This window comes from Myotis davidii, unplaced genomic scaffold (genome assembly GCF_000327345.1).
Source record: "Myotis davidii unplaced genomic scaffold, ASM32734v1 scaffold495, whole genome shotgun sequence".
Lineage (NCBI taxonomy): Eukaryota > Metazoa > Chordata > Mammalia > Chiroptera > Vespertilionidae > Myotis > Myotis davidii.
In genome coordinates, this window is record NW_006286239.1 from 647,805 (window position 1) to 675,176 (window position 27,372).

At 38.2% G+C, this 27,372-nt stretch overlaps 1 protein-coding gene across 3 annotated transcripts in view; it reads left to right on the top strand.

The window, feature by feature from the left end:
• ATR (ATR serine/threonine kinase) overlaps window positions 1–27,372 on the top strand; it is a 212,711-nt gene that overhangs the window by 169,283 nt on the left and 16,056 nt on the right. For 2 of the 3 annotated variants that reach the window (XM_006757505.2, XM_015559911.1), the window contains exons 33-42: window positions 2,725–2,904; window positions 3,325–3,484; window positions 5,378–5,557; window positions 12,124–12,266; window positions 14,843–14,940; window positions 18,291–18,523; window positions 20,239–20,373; window positions 21,878–22,078; window positions 23,117–23,260; window positions 24,776–24,926. In XM_006757505.2, coding sequence (XP_006757568.1) covers window positions 2,725–2,904; window positions 3,325–3,484; window positions 5,378–5,557; window positions 12,124–12,266; window positions 14,843–14,940; window positions 18,291–18,523; window positions 20,239–20,373; window positions 21,878–22,078; window positions 23,117–23,260; window positions 24,776–24,926 — 1,625 coding nt within the window. The remainder of the gene's footprint in view (window positions 1–2,724; window positions 2,905–3,324; window positions 3,485–5,377; window positions 5,558–12,123; window positions 12,267–14,842; window positions 14,941–18,290; window positions 18,524–20,238; window positions 20,374–21,877; window positions 22,079–23,116; window positions 23,261–24,775; window positions 24,927–27,372) is intronic. The other variant, XM_015559912.1, reaches the window with a different exon arrangement.

Genomic DNA, 27,372 nt, shown 5'->3' on the forward strand with positions numbered 1-27,372 from the left:
CCCCAGCCCAGCCAGTGCCCTCCCACAGTCCGGGAGCCTTTGGAGGATGTCCAACTGATGGCTTAGTACTGCTGAGGAGGCAGGAGAGGCTCCCGCTACCACTGCTGTACTACCAACCATAAGTCCGGCTTCTGGATAAGTGGCGCTCCCCCTGTAGAAGTGCACTGACCACCAGGGGGCAGCTCCTGCATTGAGTGTCTGCCCCCTGGTAGTCAGTGTGTGTCACAGTGACCAGTCATTTCCAGTCGTTCTGCTGTTAGGGTCAATTTGCATATCACCCTTTCATTATATAGGATAGAGGCCTGGTGCATGGGTGGGGGCCGGCTGGTTTGCCATGAAGGGTGTCCCGGGTCAGGGTGGGGCTCCCTCTGGGGTTCCTGGCCAGCCTGACTGAGGGGCTGAGGGCCCTTTTCAGACTGGCCAGACCCCCTTCAGGGTGAGGGGGACCCTCTGAGGTGCCTGGCAAGCCTAGGTGAGGGTCTGAGGGTCGTTTTCAGGCTGGCCACACCCCTTTCAGGGTGGGGGTCCCCACTGCGGTGCCTGGCTAGCCTGGATGAGGGGCTAATGCTTTTTGCAGGCTGGCCAAGCCCCTCATTGGGGACCTTCACCCCATGGGGGTGTGGCCAGCCTGGTTGAAGGCCGTTTTCAGGCTGCTGAGGGCTGTTTTCAGGCTGCTCACAGCCCCTTCAGGGTGGGGGGGGTCCCGCTGGGTTGCCTGCCTAGCCTGGGTGAGGGGCTGATGGCTGTTTTCAGGCTGGCCACGCCCCCCCGGCCCAGCCAAGGCAGGTGGGAAGCTTGGCTTCCTCCATTGCTGAGGGCAACCCAAGCCTCCTGCTTACTCCAGCTCCATGGCCACAGCTGGCTGGAAGCAAGTATCTGGGATTTATTTATCTTCTATAATTGAAACTTTGTAGCCTTGAGCATAGCCCAAGGCAGGTCAGGGCATGGGGGAAGCTTGGTTTCCTCTATCGTCAGGGGCAACCCAAGCCTCCTGCTTCCTCCAGCTCTGTGGTCGCCACCATCTTAGTTGGGTTAATTTGCATCCTTGCTTCTGATTGCCTGGTTTCAGTGTAGCAGAGGGATGGATAATTTGGATGTTTCTCTTTTATTATATAGGATTATTATTATTTTTTTTTCTAATCTTCACCCAAAGACATGGTCATTGACTTTTTTAGAGAGGGGAAGGGAGGGAGAGAAATAAAAACATCAATCAGTTGCTTCCCACACTTTCCCTGCCGAGGGTTTGAACCCAAAACCTAAGCATGTGTCCTGGCCAGAAATCAAACCTCTGACTTTTTGGTTTATGGGATGGTGCTCCAACCAACTGAGCAATACCGGCCAGAGCCATCTTGTAGTTTTTCAAAAACATTTTAACATACATTCTATTAATTGGGAAGGCAATTTTGAGACTTCTAAAAAAATAACTAGAAAAATTTTATATTTGTCCTGATGTAATTCATAGTTTATTTTTTATACAACTAACCTAAGTAATCTAGACATCTGTAGTTGACACATTGGTCTTCACTACTTATTGGTCCCCTTCCCTTCTTCTCATTTAGAAAGGCATTTTATATTTCGCCCCCCAAAAATGTAGGCATTACATTACTAGAAAGGAATGTTAACTTATAGAGGTAAGAAAGAAATGATGGAAAACATTTTAGGCCTGTTAGTTCTTCTGAAGAAAATAATTAAACATGTTTTAATTGAACTATAATAAAAAAGATAAGTAAGCAATTTTTCTTTTTTGTTTTCAGTTAGAATAATCTATATTTTTTATAAGCCCCTTTGGTAACAGCTTAATGAAAGCAGAGATTGGACCACCAAAATTATTTCTGTTCTGTAGTTGTATCTTGAATACTGACTGAATGATTGGCTATTGTGAAAGTATGTGTGCTTCCATTACACTTAGGAAAAAATCAACTGTATAATTTCTCATTTTTTGCTGGCATTTACTATGCCAAGTCCTCTTATGGGCAAATATTTATGTTAACATATAATGGATTCATATTTTCTTTTATCTTCATAAAGGTGATAAAGTTTTATTTTCATACATTTGAATTTAGTTTTATATATCATTCTCTAATTTAATTAATAAGAATTTGGGGATCATAGTAAGCACTAAATTTTTTAAAGTATGTTTAAAAATATATCTTTATTGCCCTAACCAGTTTGGCTCAGTGGATAGAGCGTTGGCCCTCAGACTGAAGGGTCCTGTGTTTGATTCCGGTCAAGGGCATATACCGTGGTTATGGGCTCGATTCCCAATAGGGGGCATGCAGGAGACAGCTGATCAATGTTTCTCTCACATCAATGTTTCTAACTTTCTATCCCTCTCCCTTCCTCTCTGTAAACATCAATAAAACATAAAACACATAGAGGTAAGAAAGAACAATAAAGATATGTATACATTTGTTGATTTCACAGAGGAAGGGAGAGGAAGAGAGAGAGAGAAACATTAGTGATGAGAGAATCATTGATTGGCTGGCTCCTGAATGCCCCACACTGGGGATCGAGCTGGGCTAAATATTTAAATCAACATCATACTATACCCAATATGAAAAGATGTTACTGTTTATATTTACTAAGAATGTGTATTGGTTAAAGTTCTTCCAAAAAAACTGCACATTTTAGATTTTCATGGCTAATTTAATATACATGCATTATATATGAGATTAATAAGAATGAAGATTATATTATTTTAACATTGCCTCTATTTGTCTCTAGATTACACATGTTGTGTGAGTTGGAGCATAGCATCAAACCACTTTTCCATGAGTCTCTAGGCAATAATTCTCAAGAAGATTCTCTAAACTGGGTAGCTCGACTAGAAATGACCCAGAATTCCTATAGAGCCAAGGAACCCATTCTGGCTCTCCGGAGAGCTTTATTAAGCCTCAACAAAAGGTTTTTCCACACTTTGTTTTAAAATGTCAATTATTGTGAATTTAGTATTGTATTTGCATATTACTTGGGGATATTTAGCTTTCCTAATTTTCTCTCTGAATCTCTATTTTTTTGTTTTTAATTATCAGGGCTACTCTATATAGTTGAAACTTACGAATTACATGTACATGCAATATATCTTTTTTTAATGTTAAAAAAAACTTACCAGGGGGAGGTACAGATATGGGTCATTAATAGGTCTTCATAGACTTATCGATAAAAATGGAGTACTTTAAGAAAATTAAAAGTATTTTTTTAGCAAATCTTTGATTTCTTTGAAATAGTGTATTAAGAATGTTCCATGTTAGAAAGAGGTATTTTAATTGTCATTAAATACACTTAAAAATGCTCTTTTCCTCCTGTTCTGTCACATTTCTTTAGACAAGATTACAATGAAATGGTTGGAGAATGCTGGCTACAGAGTGCCAGAGTAGCTAGAAAGGCTGGTCACCACCAGACAGCCTACAATGCTCTGCTCAATGCTGGAGAATCACGACTTGCTGAACTGTATGTGGAAAGAGCAAAGTGGCTGTGGTCCAAGGTAACACCAAGGGAATATCATCATATATATATATGTATTTTGCAGATTATGTACTTTTTCTAAAGGCCTGAGTGACAGACAGTGTGTAATCTCAATTGAGAACCCTCTTTTTCTGTCACCTTTTTTCATCATTACCTACCATGATTGGGAAGGAACTATTCTTTCTATCCTGAAGACCCCAAATAGTTTTCCATTTCAAGACTTAAGTGTACTTCTTTCAGTTTTCACATGTTTTTCATTATTTTCTTGAGGGACGTGACCAATTTTGCTTTGTTTTAACCTCCTATATGTATAAAGAGTGTATGTAGTAAGATATCAAAAAATATTTGTTAAATGAACACAACATTGTCCTTATTCACATCCTTGGCAGATAATTAGTTTTGTGTGGACTTGTCAGTACTTACCATCAAGATTCACTTCCAATGAATCTAGCTTGTTAGGAAGGGCTTAGCTTCAGCACAAAAGTCTCCAATAGTCAGATTAAAGCTACAGTAATGTGAAAAAGGCTTTTTAAATACCTTAACTTGCAAAGCTTATGCCCAATATTTAAAAGGTTGTTATTTATATATCTCCTCATGTTTGCCACCAGTTTAGTATTAGCAGTAGGTATAGCATGTTCTGAAGTTGACATCAATTATAGTTGGTACCACCTGTGGCTGGACCAACTTCATGGTGGCTGAGAAACGACAGGAGGGAAGATGTTTCCTGGACGGACGGGAAGTGAAAGTAATAATTCAGGCTGCATTGGTCAGTGCCTGATCATTTTCTGAGCTAGTATAATTCTATAAGTTGTAATACCTTAAACACGATATGTTAAAAATGCAGTTCATCATCTAATAATTCAGTGCCATTTCTTCTCCCATTTTCCCTATTTTTCTAGGTAGAGGTCATACATTCTCTCATCCAAGATATCAGGGCATCATCTTGACCTTCCTACCCTCCCTCACTTTTCACATCCAGTTGGACACTAAATCTACCTTAGAAATGTCTTTTAAATTATCTCCCTCTTATTTGTCTCTGCTGCTTTTATTCATTCCATTTGTAACCTATAACAATGTTAATAGCCTTTTTGGCAGTCTCACCTTTTCTCTGTATACATTACTGCAGTCTGATGTTTCTAAAATTCACGTTGAATCATGTTGCTCCCCTGATTAAAATCCTTCAAAGTATTCTGTATGCCTTTAGCATTAAGTCTGAATTCTAGAAAGTACAAAAGGCCCTTTGTGATTGAGTTCCAGTCTGCCTATTCAGTTTCAGTAACAAACCCTTTAGGCTTCAGCTAAAACCAAACTACTCACTTTTCTACCAATTAAAATTATTTTTCCTTCTACCAAGAATGTTTTTTACTGAAATCTCTGCAGGGAAAATTCGTACTCATTATTTAAGACCTAATTCAGATCTTCCTTATTTGGTAACCTTTCCTGACTGATACTCTTCTCCATTTTCCTATATTTTCAGGTATATTTAGAGGACTCCCTTTACTTTACCCCATTATGTCTATGTATATCCCTCTGTTAATAGTACTTAACACATTGGGTTGTTATTTTAGGTACATAGTCTGTTTCTTCACTTGACTGTGAACTTTTTTAAGCCAGAGATTTGGGTTTATTCATTGTTTATCCCCAGTCATATAGACTTATTTCCAGTTCCCAGCACTTTGATCGACTATAAAATGAATGAGTATATGATTATGAATTTTACACGAAATGAAGCAATGTTACCTTTTTAGGATTTACTTTTATAGAATGGAAATAAGAGCTGAACATGAAACTCAAATGGACCTACACATAAAATATCTAATGAACTTTAAATCCTAACAATTGTATTTGTTTTTCAAAAAATGGAAATACGTTCTTAAACTAAAAGATTTATTGTTGCCTTTTTTTCTTTTAGGGTGATGTTCACCAGGCACTAATTGTTCTTCAGAAGGGTGTTGAATTATGTTTCCCTGAAAATAAAACTCCAACTGAGAGTAAGGACATGTTAATCCATGGTCGAGCTATGCTGCTGGTAGGCCGATTTATGGAAGAAACAGCTAACTTTGAAAGCAATGCAGTTATGAAAAAATATAAGGCAGGTATAGTTATAATACAATTTCAATAAGAAACTCATTCTTTTGTTTTGTTTTTGAAAATGGATCAAATTATTTTAAAGTCCAGATGGAAGAATACATGTATAAAAATAGCCAAGAGCCCTGGCCAGTGTGGCTCAGTTGGTTTATCATTGTCCCATGAAACAAAAGGTCACCAGTTCTATTATAGATAAAGGGACATGCCAGAGTTGCCAGCTAGATCCCCAGTAGGAGGTGTGCAGAAGGCATTCAATCAGTGTTTCGCACATTGATTTTTTTTCTCTCTTTCTCTCCCTGTCCCTTTCTCTCTCTCTAAAGGCAATAAAAATATAATTTTAAAAAATAGCCAGGAAACTTGTTTGACTTTTAGTGCATATATAGCATAAGTATATAGCAGGAGGAACTATTACAAAGTAAATACACTCATGAAACCATCACTCAGATTAAGAAGTAGAATATTATTAGCACTTCACAACCCACTCTTTCACCCTCATTCCCCAAAGTTAGCTACCCTAGCCTGAATATTTTTGAACAAACACAATATATACCTTCCTTACTAGTAGTTATTAAGATTTACTAGGTACGTAGATGGTGTTATAAGACAGATACTTCTCAGTAACCCATAGGTCAGAGAACAAATTGCAGTGAGAATTGAAAAATACTTTGAACTGAATGATAATAAAAATATGACATGTGATGCAGCTAAAGCCATTCTTTTTTATTAAAATATATATTTTATTGATTTCAGAGAGGAAGGGAGATGAGGGAGAGAAAGAGATAGAAACATCAATGTTGAGAGAGAATCATTGATCGGCTGCCTCCTGCACGCCCCCTACTGGGGATTGAGCCTACAACTCCAGGCGTGTGCCCTGACCAAGAATCAAGTTTGTTACCTCCTGGTTCATGGGTCAATGCTCAGCCATTGAGCACACTGGCCAGGCAGCTAAAGCCATTCTTCAAGGGAATTTAAAATGTTATTTACATGTATTAAAAGAAAATAAAGGCTCACAATTAATGAGCCTTAAGTATCCACCTCAAAGTGTTAGAAAAGGGAACAAAGATTTTTTTAAAAACAAAGAATGTAGAAGTTAGGAAACAATAAAGTAAGAGACAGTGGCTATAATTTGTGAGGCAGATTACCTGAGAAAGAGAAGTTAAACAGACAAAAAGTTATAGATCTGTATAGGTAGCCACCTGAATCTTTGATTAAGGGCCATGGTGTACATACATAACTCAAAACTCTATGAGGCCCAGTTGGAAGCAGCTGCTGAGGAAAGAACAATTATGGGGAAACTATAAGAACAACAATATTGCCCTAACCACTTTGGCTCAGTGTATAGAGCATCGGCCTGCGGGCTCAACGGTCCCAGGTTCCATTCCAGTCAAGGGCATGTACCTTGGTTGTGGGCACATCCCCAGTGGGGAGTGTGCAGGAGGCAGCCGATCGATGTTTCTCTCTCATCGATGTTTCTAATTCTCTATTCCTCTCCCTTCCTCTCTGTAAAAAATCAATAAAATATATTTTTTTAAAAAAGAAGAACAATATTTGGAGGGCACATAGACCCTTTGATGTAAATTATCAGTGTCAATCTTTTGAGACACAGGATAGAAAAAGGTAAAGTGTGATAAGTATATCTGGAGGGCAAACAGAAAAATTAGTGTATGTGTCAAAACTTATTATAAATGTACTAGAGGCGCATTGCACAAAAATCTGTGCACTGGGGAGAGGGGAGGGAGGGTTTCTCATCCCGCCCTATGCCCTCTCACAGTCTGGGACCTTTTGCTCCTTACTGCTTGGCTGCTGCTCCTTAGTACTGCTGCGCAGGCAGGAGAAGCTCCCACCACCGCTGCTGCGCTTGCCAGGCGTGAGCTTGGCTTCTGGCTTAGTAACGCTCCCCCTGTGGGAGCACACAGACCACCAGGGGGAAGCTCCTGCATTGAGGGTCTGCCCCCTGGTGGTCAGTGCGCATCATAGCGACCGGTCGTTCTGGTCGTTGTGCTGTAACGGTCGCTCAGGCTTTTATTATATAGACTAGAGGCCCAGTGCACAAAAATTTGTGCACAGGGGGTTCCCTCAGCCCAGCCTGTGCCCTCTCGTAGTCTGGGACCCCTCGGGGGATGACCACCTGCTGGCTTAGGCCTGCTCCCCCGGGGATCAGGCCTAAGCTGGAACTCAGACATCCCTCTCACAGTCCAGGACCTCTTGCTCTTTACCTCCTGTCTGCCGTGGAGACAGGATAGGCTCATGCCACCTCCACTGTGCTCACCAGTTGGAGCCTGGATTCTAGCTAAACAGGGGTTGGGGGGGTGTGGCTCCACCAGGGTGCCTGGCCAGCCTGGGTGAGGGTCTGATGGCTGTTTTCAGGCTGGCTGCGCCCCTTGGCTACCCAATCTCCCAGCCTCTCCTTTTTTTCTTTTTTCCTTTTTTTCTGGGATTTATTTATCTTCTATAATTGAAACTTTATAACCTTGAGCAGAGCCCAGGTCCAGCTGGAAGCCTTTCAGTCCACAGGCCGACGCCCTATCCACTGATCCAAACCAGCTAGGGCCACTATTGGTATCTTGGTAGACATTGTGTTGAATCTGTAGATTTGTTTGGGTAGTATGGCCTTTTTAAATGATACTAATTTTTCCTATCCATGGACATGTTATATGATTCTACTTGTTTGTATCTTCTTCAGTTTCTTTCTTCAATGTTTTACAATTTTCTGAGTACAGGTCTTTTATATCCTTGGTTAAATATATTCCTAGGTATTTCATTCTTTTTGGAGCAGTTGTGAAAGGGATTCTTACTTTCTTTCTCCCATTCTTTCTTTTTTTTTTAAAGTATATTTTATTGATTTTTTACAGAGAGCAAGGAAGAGGGATAGAGTTAGAAACATCGATGAGAGAGAAATACCAATCAGCTGCCTCCTGCACACCCCCTACTGGGGATGTGCCCACAACCAAGGTACATGCCCTTGACTGGAATCGAACCTGGGGCCCTTCAGTCCGCAGGCCGACGCTCTATCCACTGAGCCAAACCGGTTAGGGCCTCCCTTTCTCTCTCTCTCTCTCTCTCTCTCTTTTCCTTTCTTTTCTTTTTTTTTCTTTCCTTTCTTTCGTTTTGTTCTCTGAGAGTTCATTATTGGCGTATAAAAATGCTACTGGCCTGACTGGCATGACTCATCAGTTGAGCGTTGACCCAGGAACCGAGAGATTATCATTTCCATTCCTGGTCAGGGCACATGCCCAGGTTGCAGGCTCGATCCCCAGTGTAGGGCATGCAGGAGGCAACCAATTGATGATGTTCCTGTCTCATCAAAGTTTCTATCTTTTTATCCCTTTCCCTTCCTCTCTCTAAAAATCAATTTAAAAAAAACCCACAAAACTTTTTTAAAATGCTACTGATTCCTGGATGTTTATTTTGTATCCTGCTATTTTACTGAATTCAGTGATCAGTTCTAGTTTTTTTGGTGGAATCTTTAGGATTCTTTATATACAGTATCATGTCACCTGCATATGACAGTTTTACCTCTTCCTTTACAATGTGGAGCCTTTTATTTCTTCTTCTTTTCTGATTGCAGTGGCTAGACCTCCAGTACTATATTGAATAGTAGTAGTGAAAATGGACATCCCTGTCTTCTCAGTCTTAAGGGGAACACTTATATTTTTGCCCATTGAATATGATATAGGCTCTGGGTTTGTTACATATAGCCTTTTTTATGTTGAAGTCTGTTCCCTCTATTCCCACTTTGCTGACAGTTTATATCATACATGGGGACTGGATTTTATCAAATGCCTTTTCTGCATGTATTGATATGGTCACATGCTTTTTATTCTTAATTTTGTTTATATGGTGTATCACATTTATTGATTTGTGGATATTATACCAACCTTGCATCATTGGAATAAATCCCAGTTGATCATGCTATATGATCTTTTTAATGTATCCCTGAATTTGGTTTGCTAATATTTTGTTGAGAATTATATCATCCATATTCATCAGGGGTATCCTATCTAATAGAGGTAATATGCTGATTGACCCTGATGTCACACCATAGCCAATAAGGAGGCAATATGCTAATTGACTGCCACCCCCTCATAGATGGCGGAGCCCAAAGCCAATAAGGAGGGAATATGCTAATTGACTGCCCGCCCTCAAAAATGGTGGCGCCCACAGCCAATAAGGAGGGAATATGCAAATTGACTGCCCCACCCTCAAAGATGGCAGTGCCTACAGCCAATAAGGAGGGAATATGCTAATTGACTGCCATGCCCTCAAAGATGAATGTGCCCACAGCCATAATATGGTGGTGCCCAGCCCCCTCAGCCCCTCCTGGGGGTGGGCCCATCCTTGCCATGATCCTGCCTCTGGATTCCCCTAGTCCCCTCAGCTCCCCAGCCGCCCAGGGCCGCCCGAGGCTCAGGTAACCAGGGCCGGCTGATGCTTGCACTGCTGACAGTGGCAGCAGCAGAGGTGTGATGGGGCGTCACCTTCCCCTGATCACCAGGTTGCTCCCACCCCTGAGGGCTCCTGGACTGTGAGAGCGGCCTGGCCGGGCTGAGGGACCCCTTCTTCAGTGCATGAATTTTCATGCACCGGGTTTCTAGTCTATTCTAATAATTGAGAAATATGCATATTGTTCAGAACACCATCACAGTATCAGTAACGACTAAACAGGGCTGGCAGGGGGTTAGTGAGGGACAACCAAACGACCAAACAGCCGGCTGCGTAGGGCGACCAGGTCAGCAGGGGGGTTAGTTAGGGACGACCAAACGACTGACCAGGCTGCATGGGGCAACCAGGCCGGCAGAGGGGCAGGGCAGTAAGGGGCGACTAGGCCAGTGGTGGGGGGGAGTTAAGGGTGACCAGGCCAGCAGATGGGGGAAGTTGGGGGTGACCAGGCTGCGGGTGGGGGCAGTTGGGGGTTTCTTGACCAGCAGCAGGGGCAGTTAGGGGCAATCAGGCCAGCAGGCACAGGTGTTTAGGGGCGATCAGGTAGGCAGGTAGGTGAGCAGTTAGGAGCCAGAGAGGGATTGTGAGAGGGATGTCTGACTCCTGATCTAGGCCCGATCCCTGGGGGGCAGTTGGACATCCCCCGAGGGATCCCAGATTGGAGAGGGTGCAGGCTGGTCTGAGGAGACCCCCCACCCCCCATGCATGAATTTCATACACGGGGCCTTTAGTTAGCCTATGATTTTCTTTCCTTCTTGTGTCTTCATCTGGTTTTGAAATTAGGATAATTTTGGCCTTGTAAAATGAGCTTGGGGGGGTCTTTCATCCTTTTTAATTTTTGAAATAGTTTGAGAAGGATCTGTGTTAGTTTTTTGAATGTTTGGTAAAATTCACCTGTAAAACCATTATGTCCAGGGCTATTGTTTTTGGGACTTTTAAAAACACTGCTTCTATTTCACTAGTTTTAATCTGTCTAGTGAGATTCTGTGATACAACCTAATTTAGTTTTGGAAGATTATATGTTTTTAGGAATGTACCCATTTTGTCCACATTATCCAAATTGTTGGCATATAGTTGTTCGTAATAATTTTTTTACAATATTTTATATTTCTTTGGTGCCAGTTAATGCTTCTCTTTCACTTCTTGTTTTATTTGTTTGGGTCTGCTCTCTTTGTTTCTTAATGAATCTGTGTTTGGTTAAAGGTTTGTCAATCTTCTGTATCTTTTCAAAGAACGAGCTTTTGATTTTATTTATATTTGTATTGGTGGGGTTTTTTTAGACTCTATTTCATTTATTTCTGCTCTGATCTTTATTATTTCCTTCTACTCACTTTGGGCTTTGTTTCTTGTTCTTTTTCAAGTTCCTTTTAGTGGAAAATTAGATTATTTATTTGAGATTTTTCTTGTTTCTTGAAGTAGGCCTATAATGTTAATGAATTTCCCTCAAAGGGCTGCTTTCCCTGTGTCCCTCAGATTTTGGGTTCTTGTGTTCTCATTTTCAGCTGTTTCAAGGTATCTTTTGACTTATTTCTTGATCTCATTGTTAAGCCATTCATTGTTTAGCAACATGTTAGTTAGCATCCATGTCTTTGTTTGTTTTTCATTTTTCTTGTGATTGATTTTAAGTTTTATAGAATTATGGTCACAGAAGATGCTTGATATGATTTCATTCATTTTAAATTTATATAGACTTGTTTTGTGTCCTAATATGTCGTCTATCCTCGAAAATATTTCATGGGCACTTTACAAGAATGTATATTCTGCTGCTTTGGGGTGAAATGCTCTGAGAATATCAATTGAATCAATTTGATCTAGTGTGTCACTTATGTCCACAGTTTCCTTGTTGATTTTCAGTCTGGAAGATCTATCCATTGATGTCAGTGGGGTGTTAAGATCCTCTATTATAATTGTATTACTGTCAGCTTCTCCCTTTATGTCCATCAAGGTTTGCTTTACATATTTAGGTGCTCCTATGTTGGGTGCATAAATGTTTGCAAGGGTTATATCCTCTTTTTGGATTGCTCTCTTTATCATTATGTAGTGTCTTTCTTTACCTCTAATTATCTATATTTTACTTTCTAGTATAGTGTGGGGTTTTCTGAGGAGAGTATCCTGTGTTCTCTTTTCCAGGATGTGACCTTGTTCCTGCCAGAGTGGGAGGATGGGCACTTTTACCTTGCCAAGTATTATGACAAATTGATGCCCATGGTCACAGATAACAAAATGGAAAAGCAGGGTGATCTCATTCGGTATATTGTGCTTCATTTCGGAAGGTAAGTGTGAGAACTGCGAGTTTGCTGATTATATCTGTCTAGGTGACTTTTTTTTTTAAATATATTTTATTGATTTTTTTACAGAGCGGAAGGGAGAGAGATAGAGAGTTAGAAACATCGATCAGCTGCCTCCTGCACACTCCCCGCAACCAAGGTACATGCCCTTGACCGGAATCGAACCTGGGACCCCTCAGTCCGCAGACCGACGCTCTATCCACTGAGCCAAACCGGTTTTGGCGTGACTATTGACATTGAATTGTTATCATAGATTGTTCAACACAGCATATTCAGGATGTTTACTGCTTTACCACTGATTCAACCTATCACATTAGATGAGATGTTAATTTTTTTTCTTTTCCTTAAAAAAAACAATTTTATCCCTAACCAGTTTGGTTCAGTGGTTAAGAGCATTGGCCCATACACTGAAGGGTTGTGGGTTTGAGTCTGATTAAGGGCTCGTACCTCAGTTGCAGGCTTGGTCCCTAACCCCGGCCAGGGAGCATGTGGGCAGTCACCAGTCGATGTGTCTCTCTCACGTTGATGTTTTTCTACCATTCCCGTCCGTTCTCTCTAAAAATCAAGGGGCAAAAAATCCTTGGGTGAGGATTAACAAAAAAACAAAACATCAACAAAAAAACCCCATTTTAATGAAATAAGGCATGCATATTTTAAAAACATTTTATAGTACCAAGTATATACAATGAAAATTACATGTCCTTCCCATTTCAGACCCTTATTCCCTGAGTCCCCCTTCCTAGAATGCCAGAAGACCCTAAATCTGACATATGTAATAGTTGTATTTAATTGCCAGTGAAATCTTCTAGCCTATTTAACTAAGAAGTAATATCTATACAAAAGTGATTTTGACATCAAACTTGTAAAAAGAACTTATCTCTTAAGCTAGATACCAGATGAAATATAACTTAATTTCATCTATTAGCAAATTGTAGCCAAATGGTGTATTATCTCACGACTACTCTTTATATAGTCACAAATTATTAATTCCTAACAAGTAATAATGACATTCCACTCATTCTTTTTATCTTGCTCATTAGCATTGCTTTACATTGCAGGATAACTTACTTCAGAGCAATAAATCTATTTAAAGTTGCTAGTACTAGGTATTTGGACTTCTCAGTTCAATGTTTTCAGGAATCAAAGCAATATTTGTTTATAAGTGAAAAGATTGTAATATTTTCCAAGCCTTCCTTCCCACAATGGAATTCAAGTTTTATAAAATCCAAACTTAATTTTATTTATTAATGATTATTAATTGCTTGTTATTGAGGCAGAATTTCTGGCATATTGGCATTTTAAGATTAAAGCATAAGCAGAGGATATTTTTCTTTTCTAAAGTATGTAATAGCTTTCATTTGCTCTAGTATTAGTATATGTATTGGTATATAACATTTACTTAATACATTTTCTTTAAAACAGTTATTTAGAGTCCTTGATGTGCATAACACTGTTAGCTATAGTGTGATATATCTATAAATATAGTTTAAGAAAATAAGGCAATTTTATAACATTTTATCCAGAGTTACACTAAAACATTTGGATACTTAGAGGAGTATACTCAGTTATGGAGATTTACTTATATCCTTTGAATGATTGAATTACTGTGTTATTACTAATTAAGTATCAGTATTTGCCCTCAGGGAACTCCAATCTAATTAGATAGAGAAACGTTAAACATATAAAACATTTAAATATTGATGTATAATAGAATGGTACCCAAATAAATAGTGTAAATATCTTTTTTATATTATCAAAATACCAAAAATGAATCAAATGAGTCCAGATTTTGGGCAAATCTGAAGTCAAAACTCAAGCCCCTGGCTTTGTGACTTAAAAAGCATACCTATTTGTACTGCATTGCTACAGAAACCTGGTAGGCCTCATGAAGAAGGTAGGATTTGCAAGATAATTACATTTAAGAAAGAGAGGACATTACTGACTTTTTACAGATTGACAGAGAAACAGGGTTTGAATGGTTTATTCAGAGGATTGTGAGGAAATTGGAGTTGATGGAAGATGTATGCTGGTGAGTAGTAAGAGACTAAGATTGGAAAGTTATAAAGAAACAAGATTGTGAATATTTGAATCCTAGACAGAGTCGTTCATGTGGTCGTAATAAATAGGAGGAGAGCATGATAAAACTAGAATTTAAAGAATATTCGTCTGGAATTTATTGAAAGGAAGAAATGTAGAATTAGGGAAACTAAGTTATTATAATTTCCCAGAAATTGAGTGATTGGGCATGACCTGGGGCATGGAGTGCAATTGAAGGCACAGATCCTAAGGACAATATGAAGGAATTATTGACAGGATTTTGACTAGGTCATAACTTATATTAATTTTGTTACAGGCAGTATTGAGCTTAGTGAGGAATATAGTAGGAAAAAAGGAGAGAGAGGAAGTTAAAAGATAACCTCTACTAGGAAGAAATAATGATACTATAATTTTTGTTCAGAAGGCTATATATTACTCAAGTAATAGTTTAAAATTTTAAATTTTTAATTTATGTAACATAAACAAAGAACACTGTTAATAATATCTTCTCTGTATGATTGCAGATCTCTACAATATGGAAATCAATTCATATATCAGTCAATGCCACGGATGTTATCACTATGGCTTGATTTTGGTGCTAAGGCATATGAATGGGAAAAAGGTATAATTTTTTTTTATAAATTACAAAAGTTAGCTATAATTGAAAAATAAATTTTAAAATTATTTTATACTATAGGCCCAGTGCACAGGATTCTTGCACTGGTGTGGGGGTGTGGCCTGCATGGATCGGCCAGCTGTGGGAGTGCCACTCATCCTGGTCAGCCAAGTGGCTGTGGACCCGCCCTCTGAGCGGCTGCTCCCCGATCTGGCATCTTCCCTGCATCCAGAGCACTTGCCTCACCAGGGGACCCGGTTCGGGCCAGGCCCAGGGACAATAGCACTGAGAGGGGGCAGAGTAGGTCTCAGTCCCATGGCGGCCATGAGCCCACCTCTTAGCCTCTGGGGTCAGCTCTGCAAGCCCTGTGGTGGTGCTGTGCAGCCTATGTACATCCGGAGGAGTCGGCTGGGAGTGAGGAGGAGGAGCCTGGGGTGAGGAGGCAATTATCATAGCCCGAGTTCCTGCCTGTCAGCCTGCGGTTCACAGCTGGAGGAGCCACTCATCCCGGTTAGTCGAGCATTGTGCCCACTGTGGTATTGCACTGACCACCAGAGGGCAGCTCCAGCATGAGTGTCTGCCCTCTGGTGGTCAGTGTGTGTCGTAGTGACTGGTTGACCAGTCATCTGGTCCTTCGGCATTTGGTTGCTAAGCTGTTATTATATAGGATACGTGTAAACAAGAAACTAAATGTTAAAAACGGGAAAGACTGCCCTGGCCCATGTGGCTCAATTGGTTGGGTGTCATCCCATGCATGTACACCAGTGGATTGCTAATTTGATTCCAGGTCGGGGCACATGCCTGGGTTGCACGCTATATCCCTGGTGGGGGGACATGCAGGAGGTGGCCAATCAGTGTTTCACTCTCACACAAATGTTTCTTTCCGTCTCCTTTCCTCCCTCTCTCTCTCTCTCTCTCTCTCAAAATCAATTTTAAAAAATTTTAAAGGGGGAAAAACTAAACATAGGCTTTTTAAATTAAAATAGGTTAAACTTTCAATATTCTATTAGTTTCAGTTGTACAACATAGTTAGTCAACATTTATATACCTAACAAAGCGATCACCATGATTAGTCTGGTACCCATCTGTCACTGTACGAAATTACTATAATACTAGAGGCCCAGTGCATGAAATTCATGCATGGGAAAGGGAGGGGTTCCTCAGCCCGGCCTGCACCCTCTCCAATCTGGGACCCCTTGGGGGATGTCCAACTGCCTCTAGCAATCCAGGATTGCCTCCTCCAGTTGGTTGCAGGCACCCTGGACCCGGGCTTCCCTCCCTCTGGCCGGCCGCAGGGGACCGTGGACGGGCAGCTTCGTCCGGGTCGCAGGCACTCAGGACCACAGGGCAGGCGGCTTGTCCCTCTCCAGGGCTTCAGGTGTAGCCACTGGCTCCCGGGACCATGGGGCAGGCGGCTTGTCCCTCTGCTGGGCCATAGCCTGGCTGGTCCCCATTCCTTTCTCATGAGCTCATTTGTGCCTCGCTAGTCCCCATTACTCTCTTGCGAGCTCATTTGTGCCTGGCTGGTCTCCATTCCTCTCTTGTGAGCTCATTTGTGCCTGGCTGGTCCCCATTCCTCTCTCCCCAGTGTTGAGTGTCTGAACCATTAACGTGTGAGAGCGTGACGACCATTTGCATATTAGCTTTTAATTAAATAGGATTATTGAATACATTCTCTATTCTGTACATTACATCCCCTAGACCAGTGGTCGGCAAACTGCGGCTCACTAGCCACAGTTTGCCAACCACTGCCCTAGACTTATTTTTTTTTTAAAATATATTTTATTGATTTTTTACAGAGAGAAAGGGAGAGGGATAGAGAGTTATAACATCGATCTGCTGCCTCCTGCACACCCCCTCACCGGGGACGTGCCCGCAACCAAGGTACATGCCCCTGACCGGAATCGAACCTGGGATCCCCCAGTCCACAGGCCGACCCTTCATCCACTGAGCCAAACCAGCCAGGGCCCTAGATTTATTTTTTAAATTTGTACCTCTTATTCCCCTTTACCTTTTTCACCCTTCCCCTGACTTTCCTCCCCACTGGCAACTATCAGTTTGTTGTCTATATTTATGAATCTGTTTCTGTTTCTGTTTTGTTGGTTTGTTTTACTTTTTAAATACCTAAACATAGACTTTTTAAGTAGTTGCAGTTCAGGACCTGCAATTGAAAATCTGCTTACTCTTTGATGAAGCTAACAGATATTGAAAAATATTAATTTAAGCCAAATAATTTACCATAAAAGTTACAATGGATTGTGGCTTGTTTTGTTTGTTTCTAGTGAAAATTAAAAGCCCTTTAATTTTTCAATGGCCCTAAATATTTTTTCCTACATGGACAGAGAAAACTATATTTTCATAAATTGGCAAATGAACCGGGTTTTGTACATGAGAATAGCACACAGTAGTCCCTCTTTTTCCATGGGTGAAACATTTCTAGACCCCAGTGGATGTCTGAAACCATTGGTAGTACCAAACCCTAATCAAGTTCTTCAACTCTGTTGGAAATGTGGCAGCAGCTTCTTCATTGGCAAATGCAGCCTCTGCCGTAATTTTTATATTTTTCAGTCCAAATCTATTCCTAAATCTGTGTAACCAATCCCTTATTTGAAGTAAATGGCTTGGTGTCACTCATTTCAGGGGTTCTCATTGCTTGCTGGTGCAACACGTTACTCTCAGTTGAAACAGGTTTTCTGTGCATGTCTTCCATCCACAAATTTAATACATTTTCTGTCTTAACAAAGCACTTTTTCCTTCTTCAAAACTTCATGGATAGAAGAGTCTTCTTACTATATTAGTAGATGTTAGCAAACCCAGCATATGATTTTTTTTTCCTTTCCAGATGGTTGAGAACTTTTACCTTTGGACTTAAATGAAGCATTTAGGGCTTCTCTTTGGCATATAGGAATTGCAAGGGTCATTACTCCTGTGCTTTAGGGCCATTATTAAAGTAAAATGAGGGTTATCGGAATACAAGCACTGTAATATGTTAATAGTTGATCTAATAAGTGAGAGACCTAACTGACTAGCATGTACAGCGTGAAGACACTGGACAAAAGGATGAATCATGTCCTCAGGAGGACAGAGTAGGGATGGAATGAGATTTCATCATGTTACTCAAAATATTGTGCAACTTAAAACTTATGAATTGTTTATTTCTGGAGTTTTCCATTTAATATTTTCAGACAGCAGTTGCCTGCCAGTAATTGAAAATGTGGAAAGCAAAACAGTGGATAGAGGGGTTTACTTCATGTCTTAACGCTGTTTTTAAAACAAAATTTTTCTTCTGTGAAATGAACTGATATATTGTTTTATTCTTTCTAACTTCTATTTTTTTTACTTTCATTTTCTTCCAGCTGGCCGGTCTGATCGTGTCCAAATGAGAAATGATTTAGCTAAAATAAATAAAGTTATCACAGAACACACAAGTCAGTTAGCTCCATATCAGTTTTTAACTGCTTTTTCACAGTTGATCTCTCGAATTTGTCATTCTCATGATGAAGTTTTTGTTGTCTTGATGGAAATTATAGCTAAAGTGTTTCTGGCCTATCCTCAGCAAGCAATGTGGATGATGACAGCTGTCTCAAAGGTAATATGTTAATCACAACATTGGGTTTTTCCCCTTCTTATATGGCATTAATTATTTAATGCTAATAAGTAGGTGTGAGTACCAGGGTTTCTCTTTTATATTAGATTTGTAGTAAACATCAATATTTTAAAAACAAATTATAGCATAATGTTTCATTTAAAACTTAGGAAATATCTACCATACCAAATGAATTGACTAGTAGGTTTAAGATCAAAGAATTCAGCATGCTTTCTATAAGGTATATAAGTTGTTAGTGCTTGGTATAAAGTAGCAACATGTCCTAGGCAGGTAGCTTAATCAGTTGGAGCGTTATCTGTACACCAAAAGGTTGCAGGTTTAATTTCTGGTCAGGGCACATACCTAAGTTGCAGGTTCTATCCCTGGTCAGGCGCATGTCTGGGGTAACCAGTAGATGCTTCTCTATCACATCAATTTTTCCCTTTCCCTCTCTCTAAAATCAATCAAAAGCATATCCTCAGGTGAAGGTTAAAAAAAAACACATAAAGCAAAAACAGCGCCTTAGCCAGTTTGGTTCAGTGGATAGAGCGTCAGCCTGCGGACTAAAGGGTCCCAGGTTTGATTCCAGTCAAGGGGACATGCTCGAGTTGTAGGCTTGATCCCCGGTAGGGGGCATGCAGGAGGCAGCCAATCAATGATTCTCTCTCATCATTGATGTTTCAATCTCTCTCTCCCTCTCCCATCCTCTCTGAAATAAATAAAAATATATTAAAAAACAAAAACAACGTATTTTTTTCCCAAGTGGTTTAATCCTAAGTACCAGAACTGTTAATACTAGATAGAAAAATGTTTTTGCATTATTAATAGAACTTTACAACGTGGTAAATATGTTTGTTTAATAAGTACTTCAGAGAATTTCAAAAATAATACAGATATATAAAAAGGAAAAAATTTTCACTTTTAATATTTTGATGTAATTTTATATGTGCATATTTTAGCTCTGTTTGATTACATAGATACATAATTTCATATTTTCACTTGATTGTTGCCATAAGTCTGTTTTCATGTAATTAAATATTCTTCAAAGACATAATTTTAATAATTATATAAAATTCGGTAGTAGTATTAGAGGCCCAGTGCACAAGATTTGTGCACTGGAGGGAGGGGGGGTCCCTCAGCCCTGCCTACACCCTCTCGCAGTCCGGGAGCCCTTGGGGGATGTCTGACTCATGGCTTAGGCCTGCTCCTCCCACCACCGCCGCTACGCTCGCCAGCCATGAGCCCAGCTTCTGGCTGAGCGGCACTCCCCCTGTGGGAGCGCACTGACTACCAGGAGGTAGTTCCTGTGTTGAGCGTCTGCCCCCTGGTGGCCAGTGCACATCATGTGATCTGCCCTTCAGTTGATTTGCCTATTAGCCTTTTCTTATATAGGATTCTGTAGTAGTTAGCCATCTGTATTTTCACTGTTGATCATTAAGTTTGTTTACACTTCTTTGCTATTGTATTACATATAGACACATCAACATTTATTCTCATTTCTGTTTCCTTCTTCGGGGTAGGTTCTAAGAAGTAAATTCATCAGGTCATAGGATAGCAGCATTTTTATGACTATTGATAATATTGCCAAATTGATTTCCAAAAAATTTGAGTCAGTATAATCACATCATGAATACTTTCGAAGTTGATTTTTGTTAAAAGTTTTGTTATTAATCTTTTTTAAATCTCGTATAAAATTGCATTTGACTTTTTTTTTACAGTCTTCTTATCCCATGCGTGTGAACAGATGCAAGGAAATCCTAAATAAAGCCATTCATATGAAAAAATCTTTAGAAAAGTTTGTTGGAGATGCAACTCGTCTGACAGATAAGCTTCTAGAATTGTGCAATAAACCGGTATTGTCATAAATCTTACTACTGTATAGAGTAGACCAATGTTTGATAATTTATACAAAACTTCTAGATGATTTTAGCTGGTTTCTTTCATTTGATTAAGTTAAAATTATAACATATATTGTATACACAGATAGCAGAAGTCATCAAATTGTTTTTTTTAAATCTGCAGTTTACCCTAATAAAGCTGATTTTAAAATTTCTAAAATGTCCCTCTCTTCAAGCATCCTCCAAATTTCTAAAAGTTCTTAATGTAAATTCTTCTGAGAGTAATTTATCCATGTTTATGAAAAGTAATTTTTTTAAGTAGAAGATATGAGATAAGCCATGTAAAATATGCAGTGAATTCAAACTGTCTCTGTGGTTGTTTTCTGTCATATCTTTTTAAACTTTTAAACTTATTACATAAACCTACATGAAAGGAAAGAAATTGGAGTTTTTAATTTGGTTTTTATTCTTTAAATACACATTTTATTACCTACCAGGAGACAAACATTATGTTGAGGGAAACAAAGATACATAAGACATGTTCTTCTGTCTGGAAGTGCTCATGGTCTCATAGGAAACTAAGTAGATGGTTATTACCTAGTTCAATAACTACTTTTTTTTAAAAGTAAATGTGTGAGTAGAATTTGGACATGCTTATAGGACTGACCCACTCTTGTACCTAAGGAATTGGAGGGAAAAAAATCCTAAAGAATGTGTATGAAAGTCAAAGGTGGGTGTATGACTAGTTATCAGAAGTGAGAGAGACACCTTTATATAGTTTATAACTATATTTCTCTTTACAAATATTCACTATTAACTGTTTATAGGTGAGGAAATACAAGGTCATCTTATCTCTCATCTTTCCTCAACATAAACATCTTCAAAGAATAATCTGTTTTTCTATTTGCATTAATTCTATTGGATTTCTGATGCACTTGACATTGTCAAAAACATTGTGATGATAATGGCCAATGTTTTTTAAACTCTGACACTTTTATAAGTTTCCAATTCTTTATCTGAAACTTTTGTGGCCAGCTACATTTAGGAATTCAGAATCTTTCAGATTTTTAAAGGGAATAAGTGCATTACTTTATATTGAGTGTCATAATTGGATATATAATTATTTTTGTAGTGGAATGTATTAATTTTTGCACTAAGTGCAAAATTTTGGTATTTTGCTGCCAAAGGAAATGTAATACAAACAAAACAGTTTTATTTACAGAGCTGTTTGAATTTTTTAATGTCTGATAATGGATTATAAGCCTCTATTATCTCCTTTAGTCATTTAACAGTCCTACTGTTGTTGATTAGGTAAAAGAATACAGAGTGGTTAAAATAAGATGATGTATTAAAAATACTTAAAAATGAAGATAAGAAAAAAAAATACTTAGAAAACTACAGACTGTGGAGCTATTGTAATTAAGATACTGTAGAAGTGAAATTTTATTTTGGGTGAAACTAGAGATTCTGTAATTCAAGGTAAACAGAGAAATTAAAATGTACAATTTTCCTCCCCCAGGTGGACGGAAATAGTTCCACATTGAGCATGAATACTCATTTTAAAATGCTTAAAAAGCTGGTAGAAGAAGCAACGTTTAGTGAAATCCTCATTCCTTTACAATCAGTCATGATACCTACTCTTCCATCAATTCTGGGCACCCATGCTAACCATGATCCATTTCCTGGTCATTGGGCTTATATTGCAAGTTTTGATGATACGGTAAACTTCAGTTTTATATACCTATAACTACGTTTCTTAAATTTAAGTTAAAATTTTCAAATTAATTTTAAAAGTGTCTTTTCTCAGAGACTAAGTGAATTTTATTGGCAAAGGAAATGTGATTGAAAATACAGAAAAGTAACACTCTCTTGTATTGATGAAATAAAATTAAGTGATAAAAATCCATCTTCAGCCTAGTATTTTGATTTTTCACATGCTCACATTTGTTTTTAGTGTGAGTATAATCTTTATTTTTTTTCACAATTTGATTTTTCCATACTCTTCTTTTGTCTTAAATATAGAGAACAGGAAAAAAACAAGCAAACAATCTTTTGTTTCTATTTTATAAGAAAGTGAAATTCAGCTAGGAAGAGCCTGATTCTTTTTTTGAAGTATGACGTGTGGCTGTTTTAAAGAAAGGGTAGTAGAGTATTTCTAAGTAAATACTTTTGAAAACAAATTTATTACAATGCTTCTGTTTTAAAACATTTGTTTAACTGCTTCAGAACCAGTTATTAAATCACATAATGCAAGCATTCTTATTACTTATAGTCATGGTTTGTTTTAATTTAATATTATTAGGTAGACTTATTAGCTAGATTTAAATTTGGAGAAGTTTCTTTTTAAAATAATCAAGTTACTTTCAATTGATAAACATTTGTTATGATTAAAGACATTTAATAACAGTGTCTTAGCCTTTGAAGAAAGGTCCTAAAAAATATTTTAATTTTTTTTTAACTTTGTGACTACTTTAAGGGCTGCCTAAATTTTGGTGTGTATGTACTTACATTGCTGATAAAATAATCTTTTTATTTCATAGTCATTAGTAATTGGAGAAAATGTGTCTCTACGTATGGGCAACCATTCTTTTCATACATCGTAGATAATTAAAATGACAGAAATTGTTAAAAGAATAAATTTACCACATAATATAGATTTTTCTCCTTTTTATTATGTTAGGTAACACAATATTTATAATACATAGAAACTTATACAAAGAATTTTACCTTAATTTATATATAACTTATCATCTTTTAGGTGGAAATTCTTGCTTCTCTTCAGAAACCAAAGAAGATATCTTTAAAAGGATCAGATGGAAAGTTCTACATCATGATGTGTAAGCCAAAAGATGACCTGAGAAAGGATTGTAGACTAATGGAATTCAATTCCTTGATTAATAAGGTTTGGAGATAGTTTGCTTTTATTTTATCATTACCATAATTACTGTCAATTTGATACAGGCTTTTCAGTATGGAGATAGATCAGTCTTAAAAACAGGAATAAAATATACTGCTTTTCATTTTAAATTAATTTTTAAATTGGGATAAAATATACATAAAATTTACCATCTTAACCATTTTTCCCCCCATTGATTTTTAGAGAGACTGAAAGGGAGGGAGGGAGGGTGAAAGATAAAGAGAAACATGTCGGGAATCAAACCTGCAACCCAGGTACATGCCCTTGAACAGGAATTGAACCCATGACCCTTCAGTGCGCGTGCTGGTGCTCTAACCACTGAGATACTGGCCAGCACTCACTTAATTTTTTAAAATAAGATACTTGCATTATACTGAGAAAAGTGAATGTTATATTAATGAGGGAAATATTTTCTATTTAATGTTTAAATGATCTATAATATACTTTTATATCAGATTTAGTTATGTTTTATGTTTCATTGCTAGAAAGAAAATGTTAGGTTCTTTCTATTTTATCAATACGCTCTTTAAAGGTGGATAATTGGTATTTTTTGTTTGTTTATTTTATTGGTAAATACTTGATTTCTATTTCATAAATGGTATGAGAAATTTTATTAAAGGTTCATTAAAAATATATGGTCTTAGTTATTTTGAATTATTCTGTAAACAGGTATTATAAATGCACAGAATCTGTTTTTCTATTGTAAAAATAAGCCATACTGTAGAAGGATGAAACCTATTCTTTTTTATAAGCTTTTTTCCCTATTCTCCACCCCCCTTCCCACATTTCACTAGTACCTCTTTTATAAGCAGAAAAAGGTATGGACCTTTAACATGGAAAATATGGCAGCAGGTGAGTTCATTAAAAAGAAAGACAATTATGGTTTGTCCTTAGTTTAATCAAAAGTAAGTTAAAAATTAATGCCATATTAAAAATCCATTTCAAAGGCAATATGAAGGGAATGAATATTTTTATTTTAAATGTTCGGTAAATGATAATTTAATTTACTGACTATTAAACTATTAGTATGTTCACCCTGAAGCTCTCTGAGTTTTTTTCTGGTTGAGATTATCAAGTGGCCTGGCTTTACTTTATGTATTTGTCTTTTTAAAAAATTATTGATTTCAGAGAGAGAGAGAAAAATTGGTTTGTTGTTCTACTTATTCATGCATTCATTGGTTGCTTCTTCTATGTGCAATAAAAATAAAAGAATACTTTGTCATCATCAAATATACAACTATAATATTTTTTAACACAATATTGTTGACACATTTGGCTAATAATTTATAAAAGGACTTACCCAAGTCATTTTTAATGATTTAGAAAGAGATTAGGGATACTGTCCAATCAGTTTCCTTGCCTATCATTATGAAAAATTATTCATCTACACTACATGGTAAGCTTTTATTGACCTTCTTTTGCTATGAAATGAGCAATCCTAGATATATTTGATACAACATTTAGAAATTTTTAAGTTTATGGTGTGTGTTTTTTTTATAGTGCTTAAGAAAAGATGCAGAATCTCGTAGAAGAGAGCTTCATATCCGAACATATGCAGTTATTCCATTAAATGATGAGTGTGGAATTATTGAATGGGTCAACAACACAGCTGGCTTGAGACCTATTCTCACCAAACTATATAAAGAAAAGGGTACTAAAATTAATTTTTACAATATAAGTATATAATATGCATATAATAGCTGCTAACATGTATAATATGGATATAATTGTTATTAACATATATCATAGTATATTTTTTGGTATAAGCCATGATGAAATTTCCATTCAAATAAGATCCTATATATAGAAGTACTTACGTGTTTTTCTTTCTTCCTTGTGTTTTAATTTCTTCTTTATTTTCATCCCAGAAGGATTGTGATAGCTTAAAATAAAAGTATAGAAAATTTGTTTTTCACGGAGTTACTGGTTAGCAATTCTGGGATGGTTATGTGTATACTAGATTTTAGCAAATAAGTAAATACATTGTGGCTAACGGGAGCTAGTTTTTCACTGTCAGAAAAAGAAAAGAAAAGGGAAGGCTGGAATGAAACCGAAATTATTAGAATTGAAGTGGAGCCTCCCACTGGCCAAACCTGGCATAAAGGAGCTCCAAACTAGATAAAGATAGTCTTAAATTATAACCCATGGACTAAATAAATAGAAAAATCCACACCAATATAAACAAATACTTGAATAAATAAGGAAGTACAAATAGTTCTTCTTTATATTAGAATTGCAGTGAATAAATGTAGAATAAATTATGGAAATAGAAAATCACCAATTAGCAAATACCATAGTAATAATTGTTATAGGCAGTGAATCTTAATGGATGTTGACATTAATAGGGAAAATATGATAGGAAACATTATTTACAGAGTCTCAAAGTATATCCCTCAAAGATAGATTATTAATTACAAAAGGAAAAAGTAATAACTTTGCAGTGGAAAAACAAAACTATAATTGCTCAGAACACTTTTAAAAATGTCAATATAATGAAAGATAAAGACAGAAATTTCCCAGATCTGAGAACATTATGGAAGCATGATGCAATATGGAATCCTGGATTGGATCCTGACCCAGAAAAAGGCTGATAGTAGGACAGTTGGTGAAATTTGGATAAGGTCTGAAGATTAAGCAATAATAGTCTAACAATATTAATTTTCTGGTTTATATAATTACTAGTGGCCCAGTTCACAAAATTCATGCACGGTAAAAGGGAATTAGAGGAAATATTTTAATATTGCTATTTTCCCTTTCTCTATAATAGAAGTGTCAGAGATGAAAGAAAATTTGTAACATTTATAGGCCTGCTCACCCCCAACTGCCCCCCGCCAGGCCTGCCCACCCCCAACTCCCTCCTCTCCTGGCCTGATCACCCTAACAGCCTCTGCCTCGGCCCTGTGTCCGGAGGGTCTCCTGGCAGGTCCCCCAGTCTAATTAGCATATTACCCTTTTATTAGTATAGATAGAGGCCTGGTGCACAGTTGGGGGCCAGCTGGTTTGCCGGGAAGGGTGTCCTGGACCAGGGTGGGGGCTCCCTTGGGGGGTGGGGCAGCCTGGGCGAGCATCTGGGGCAGTTTGCAGGCCAGCCACGCCCCCATGGGGTGAGGGTCCCCACTGGGGGGACATGGCCAGCCTGGGTGAGGGGCTGAGGGCTGTTTTCAGGCTGGCCACGCCCCTCAGTAGGGACTCTCACCCCATGGTGGTGTGGCCAGCCTGGGTGAGGGGCTTTGGGCCGTTTGCAGGCCCCTCCCTTGGCAGCCAGCCCAGGCGACCCAAGCCTCCCACCCACTCCGGCTGGCTCCATGGCCACTGCCATCTTTGTCCCACTATTTTGCATACTCAATCCTGATTGGCTGGTGGGTGTCATGAAGTGACAATTTACATATTTCTCTTTTATTAGTGTAGTTATTACTGTAATGAAAAAGATGAAAGATAAGAAAATTTGGGGGATGAATATATGTGAACTCTGTGCCATGAAATTTTTCTAAGTCCAAAATTCTACTTTTTAAAATGCATGTGATGCAAATACATACTGAATGAATATATCAGAATGAAGTATAAGTGTTAGCTTTCTAGGGCTGCTGTAACAAGGTACTACAAACAGATTATAACAGTAGAAACTTACTCTCTCACAGTTCTGGAGGCTAGGAGTCCAAAACCAGGTGTGAGTAGGACCATGATATCGGTGAAGGCCCTAGAAGAGAACCTGCTCCAAACCCTTTTCTTTGGTATTGCCAGCAACCTTTTATATTTCTTATTGAAGCTTATAGGTGCATCAGCCCATTCTCTGCCTCAGATATGATAGCATTCTGCCTAAGTCTATGTCTGTTTTCTCTTCTTTTTTTTTCTTTATTTTATTTTATTTTATTTTATTTTTTGTTTTATTGCTTAAAGTATTACAAAGAGTACTTTTTTTCCCACCCTTTACAATCCCCTGACCTCCCCTACCCCCCAGTGTCTTATGTCCATTGGTTATACTTATATGCATGCATACAAGTCCTTCAGTTGATCTCTTGCCTCCTCCCCTACTCACTCTTGATGTAAAAGACCAACTAAAGCCACAAGGTCATTCATTATTCAGAGCCAGCAATAGA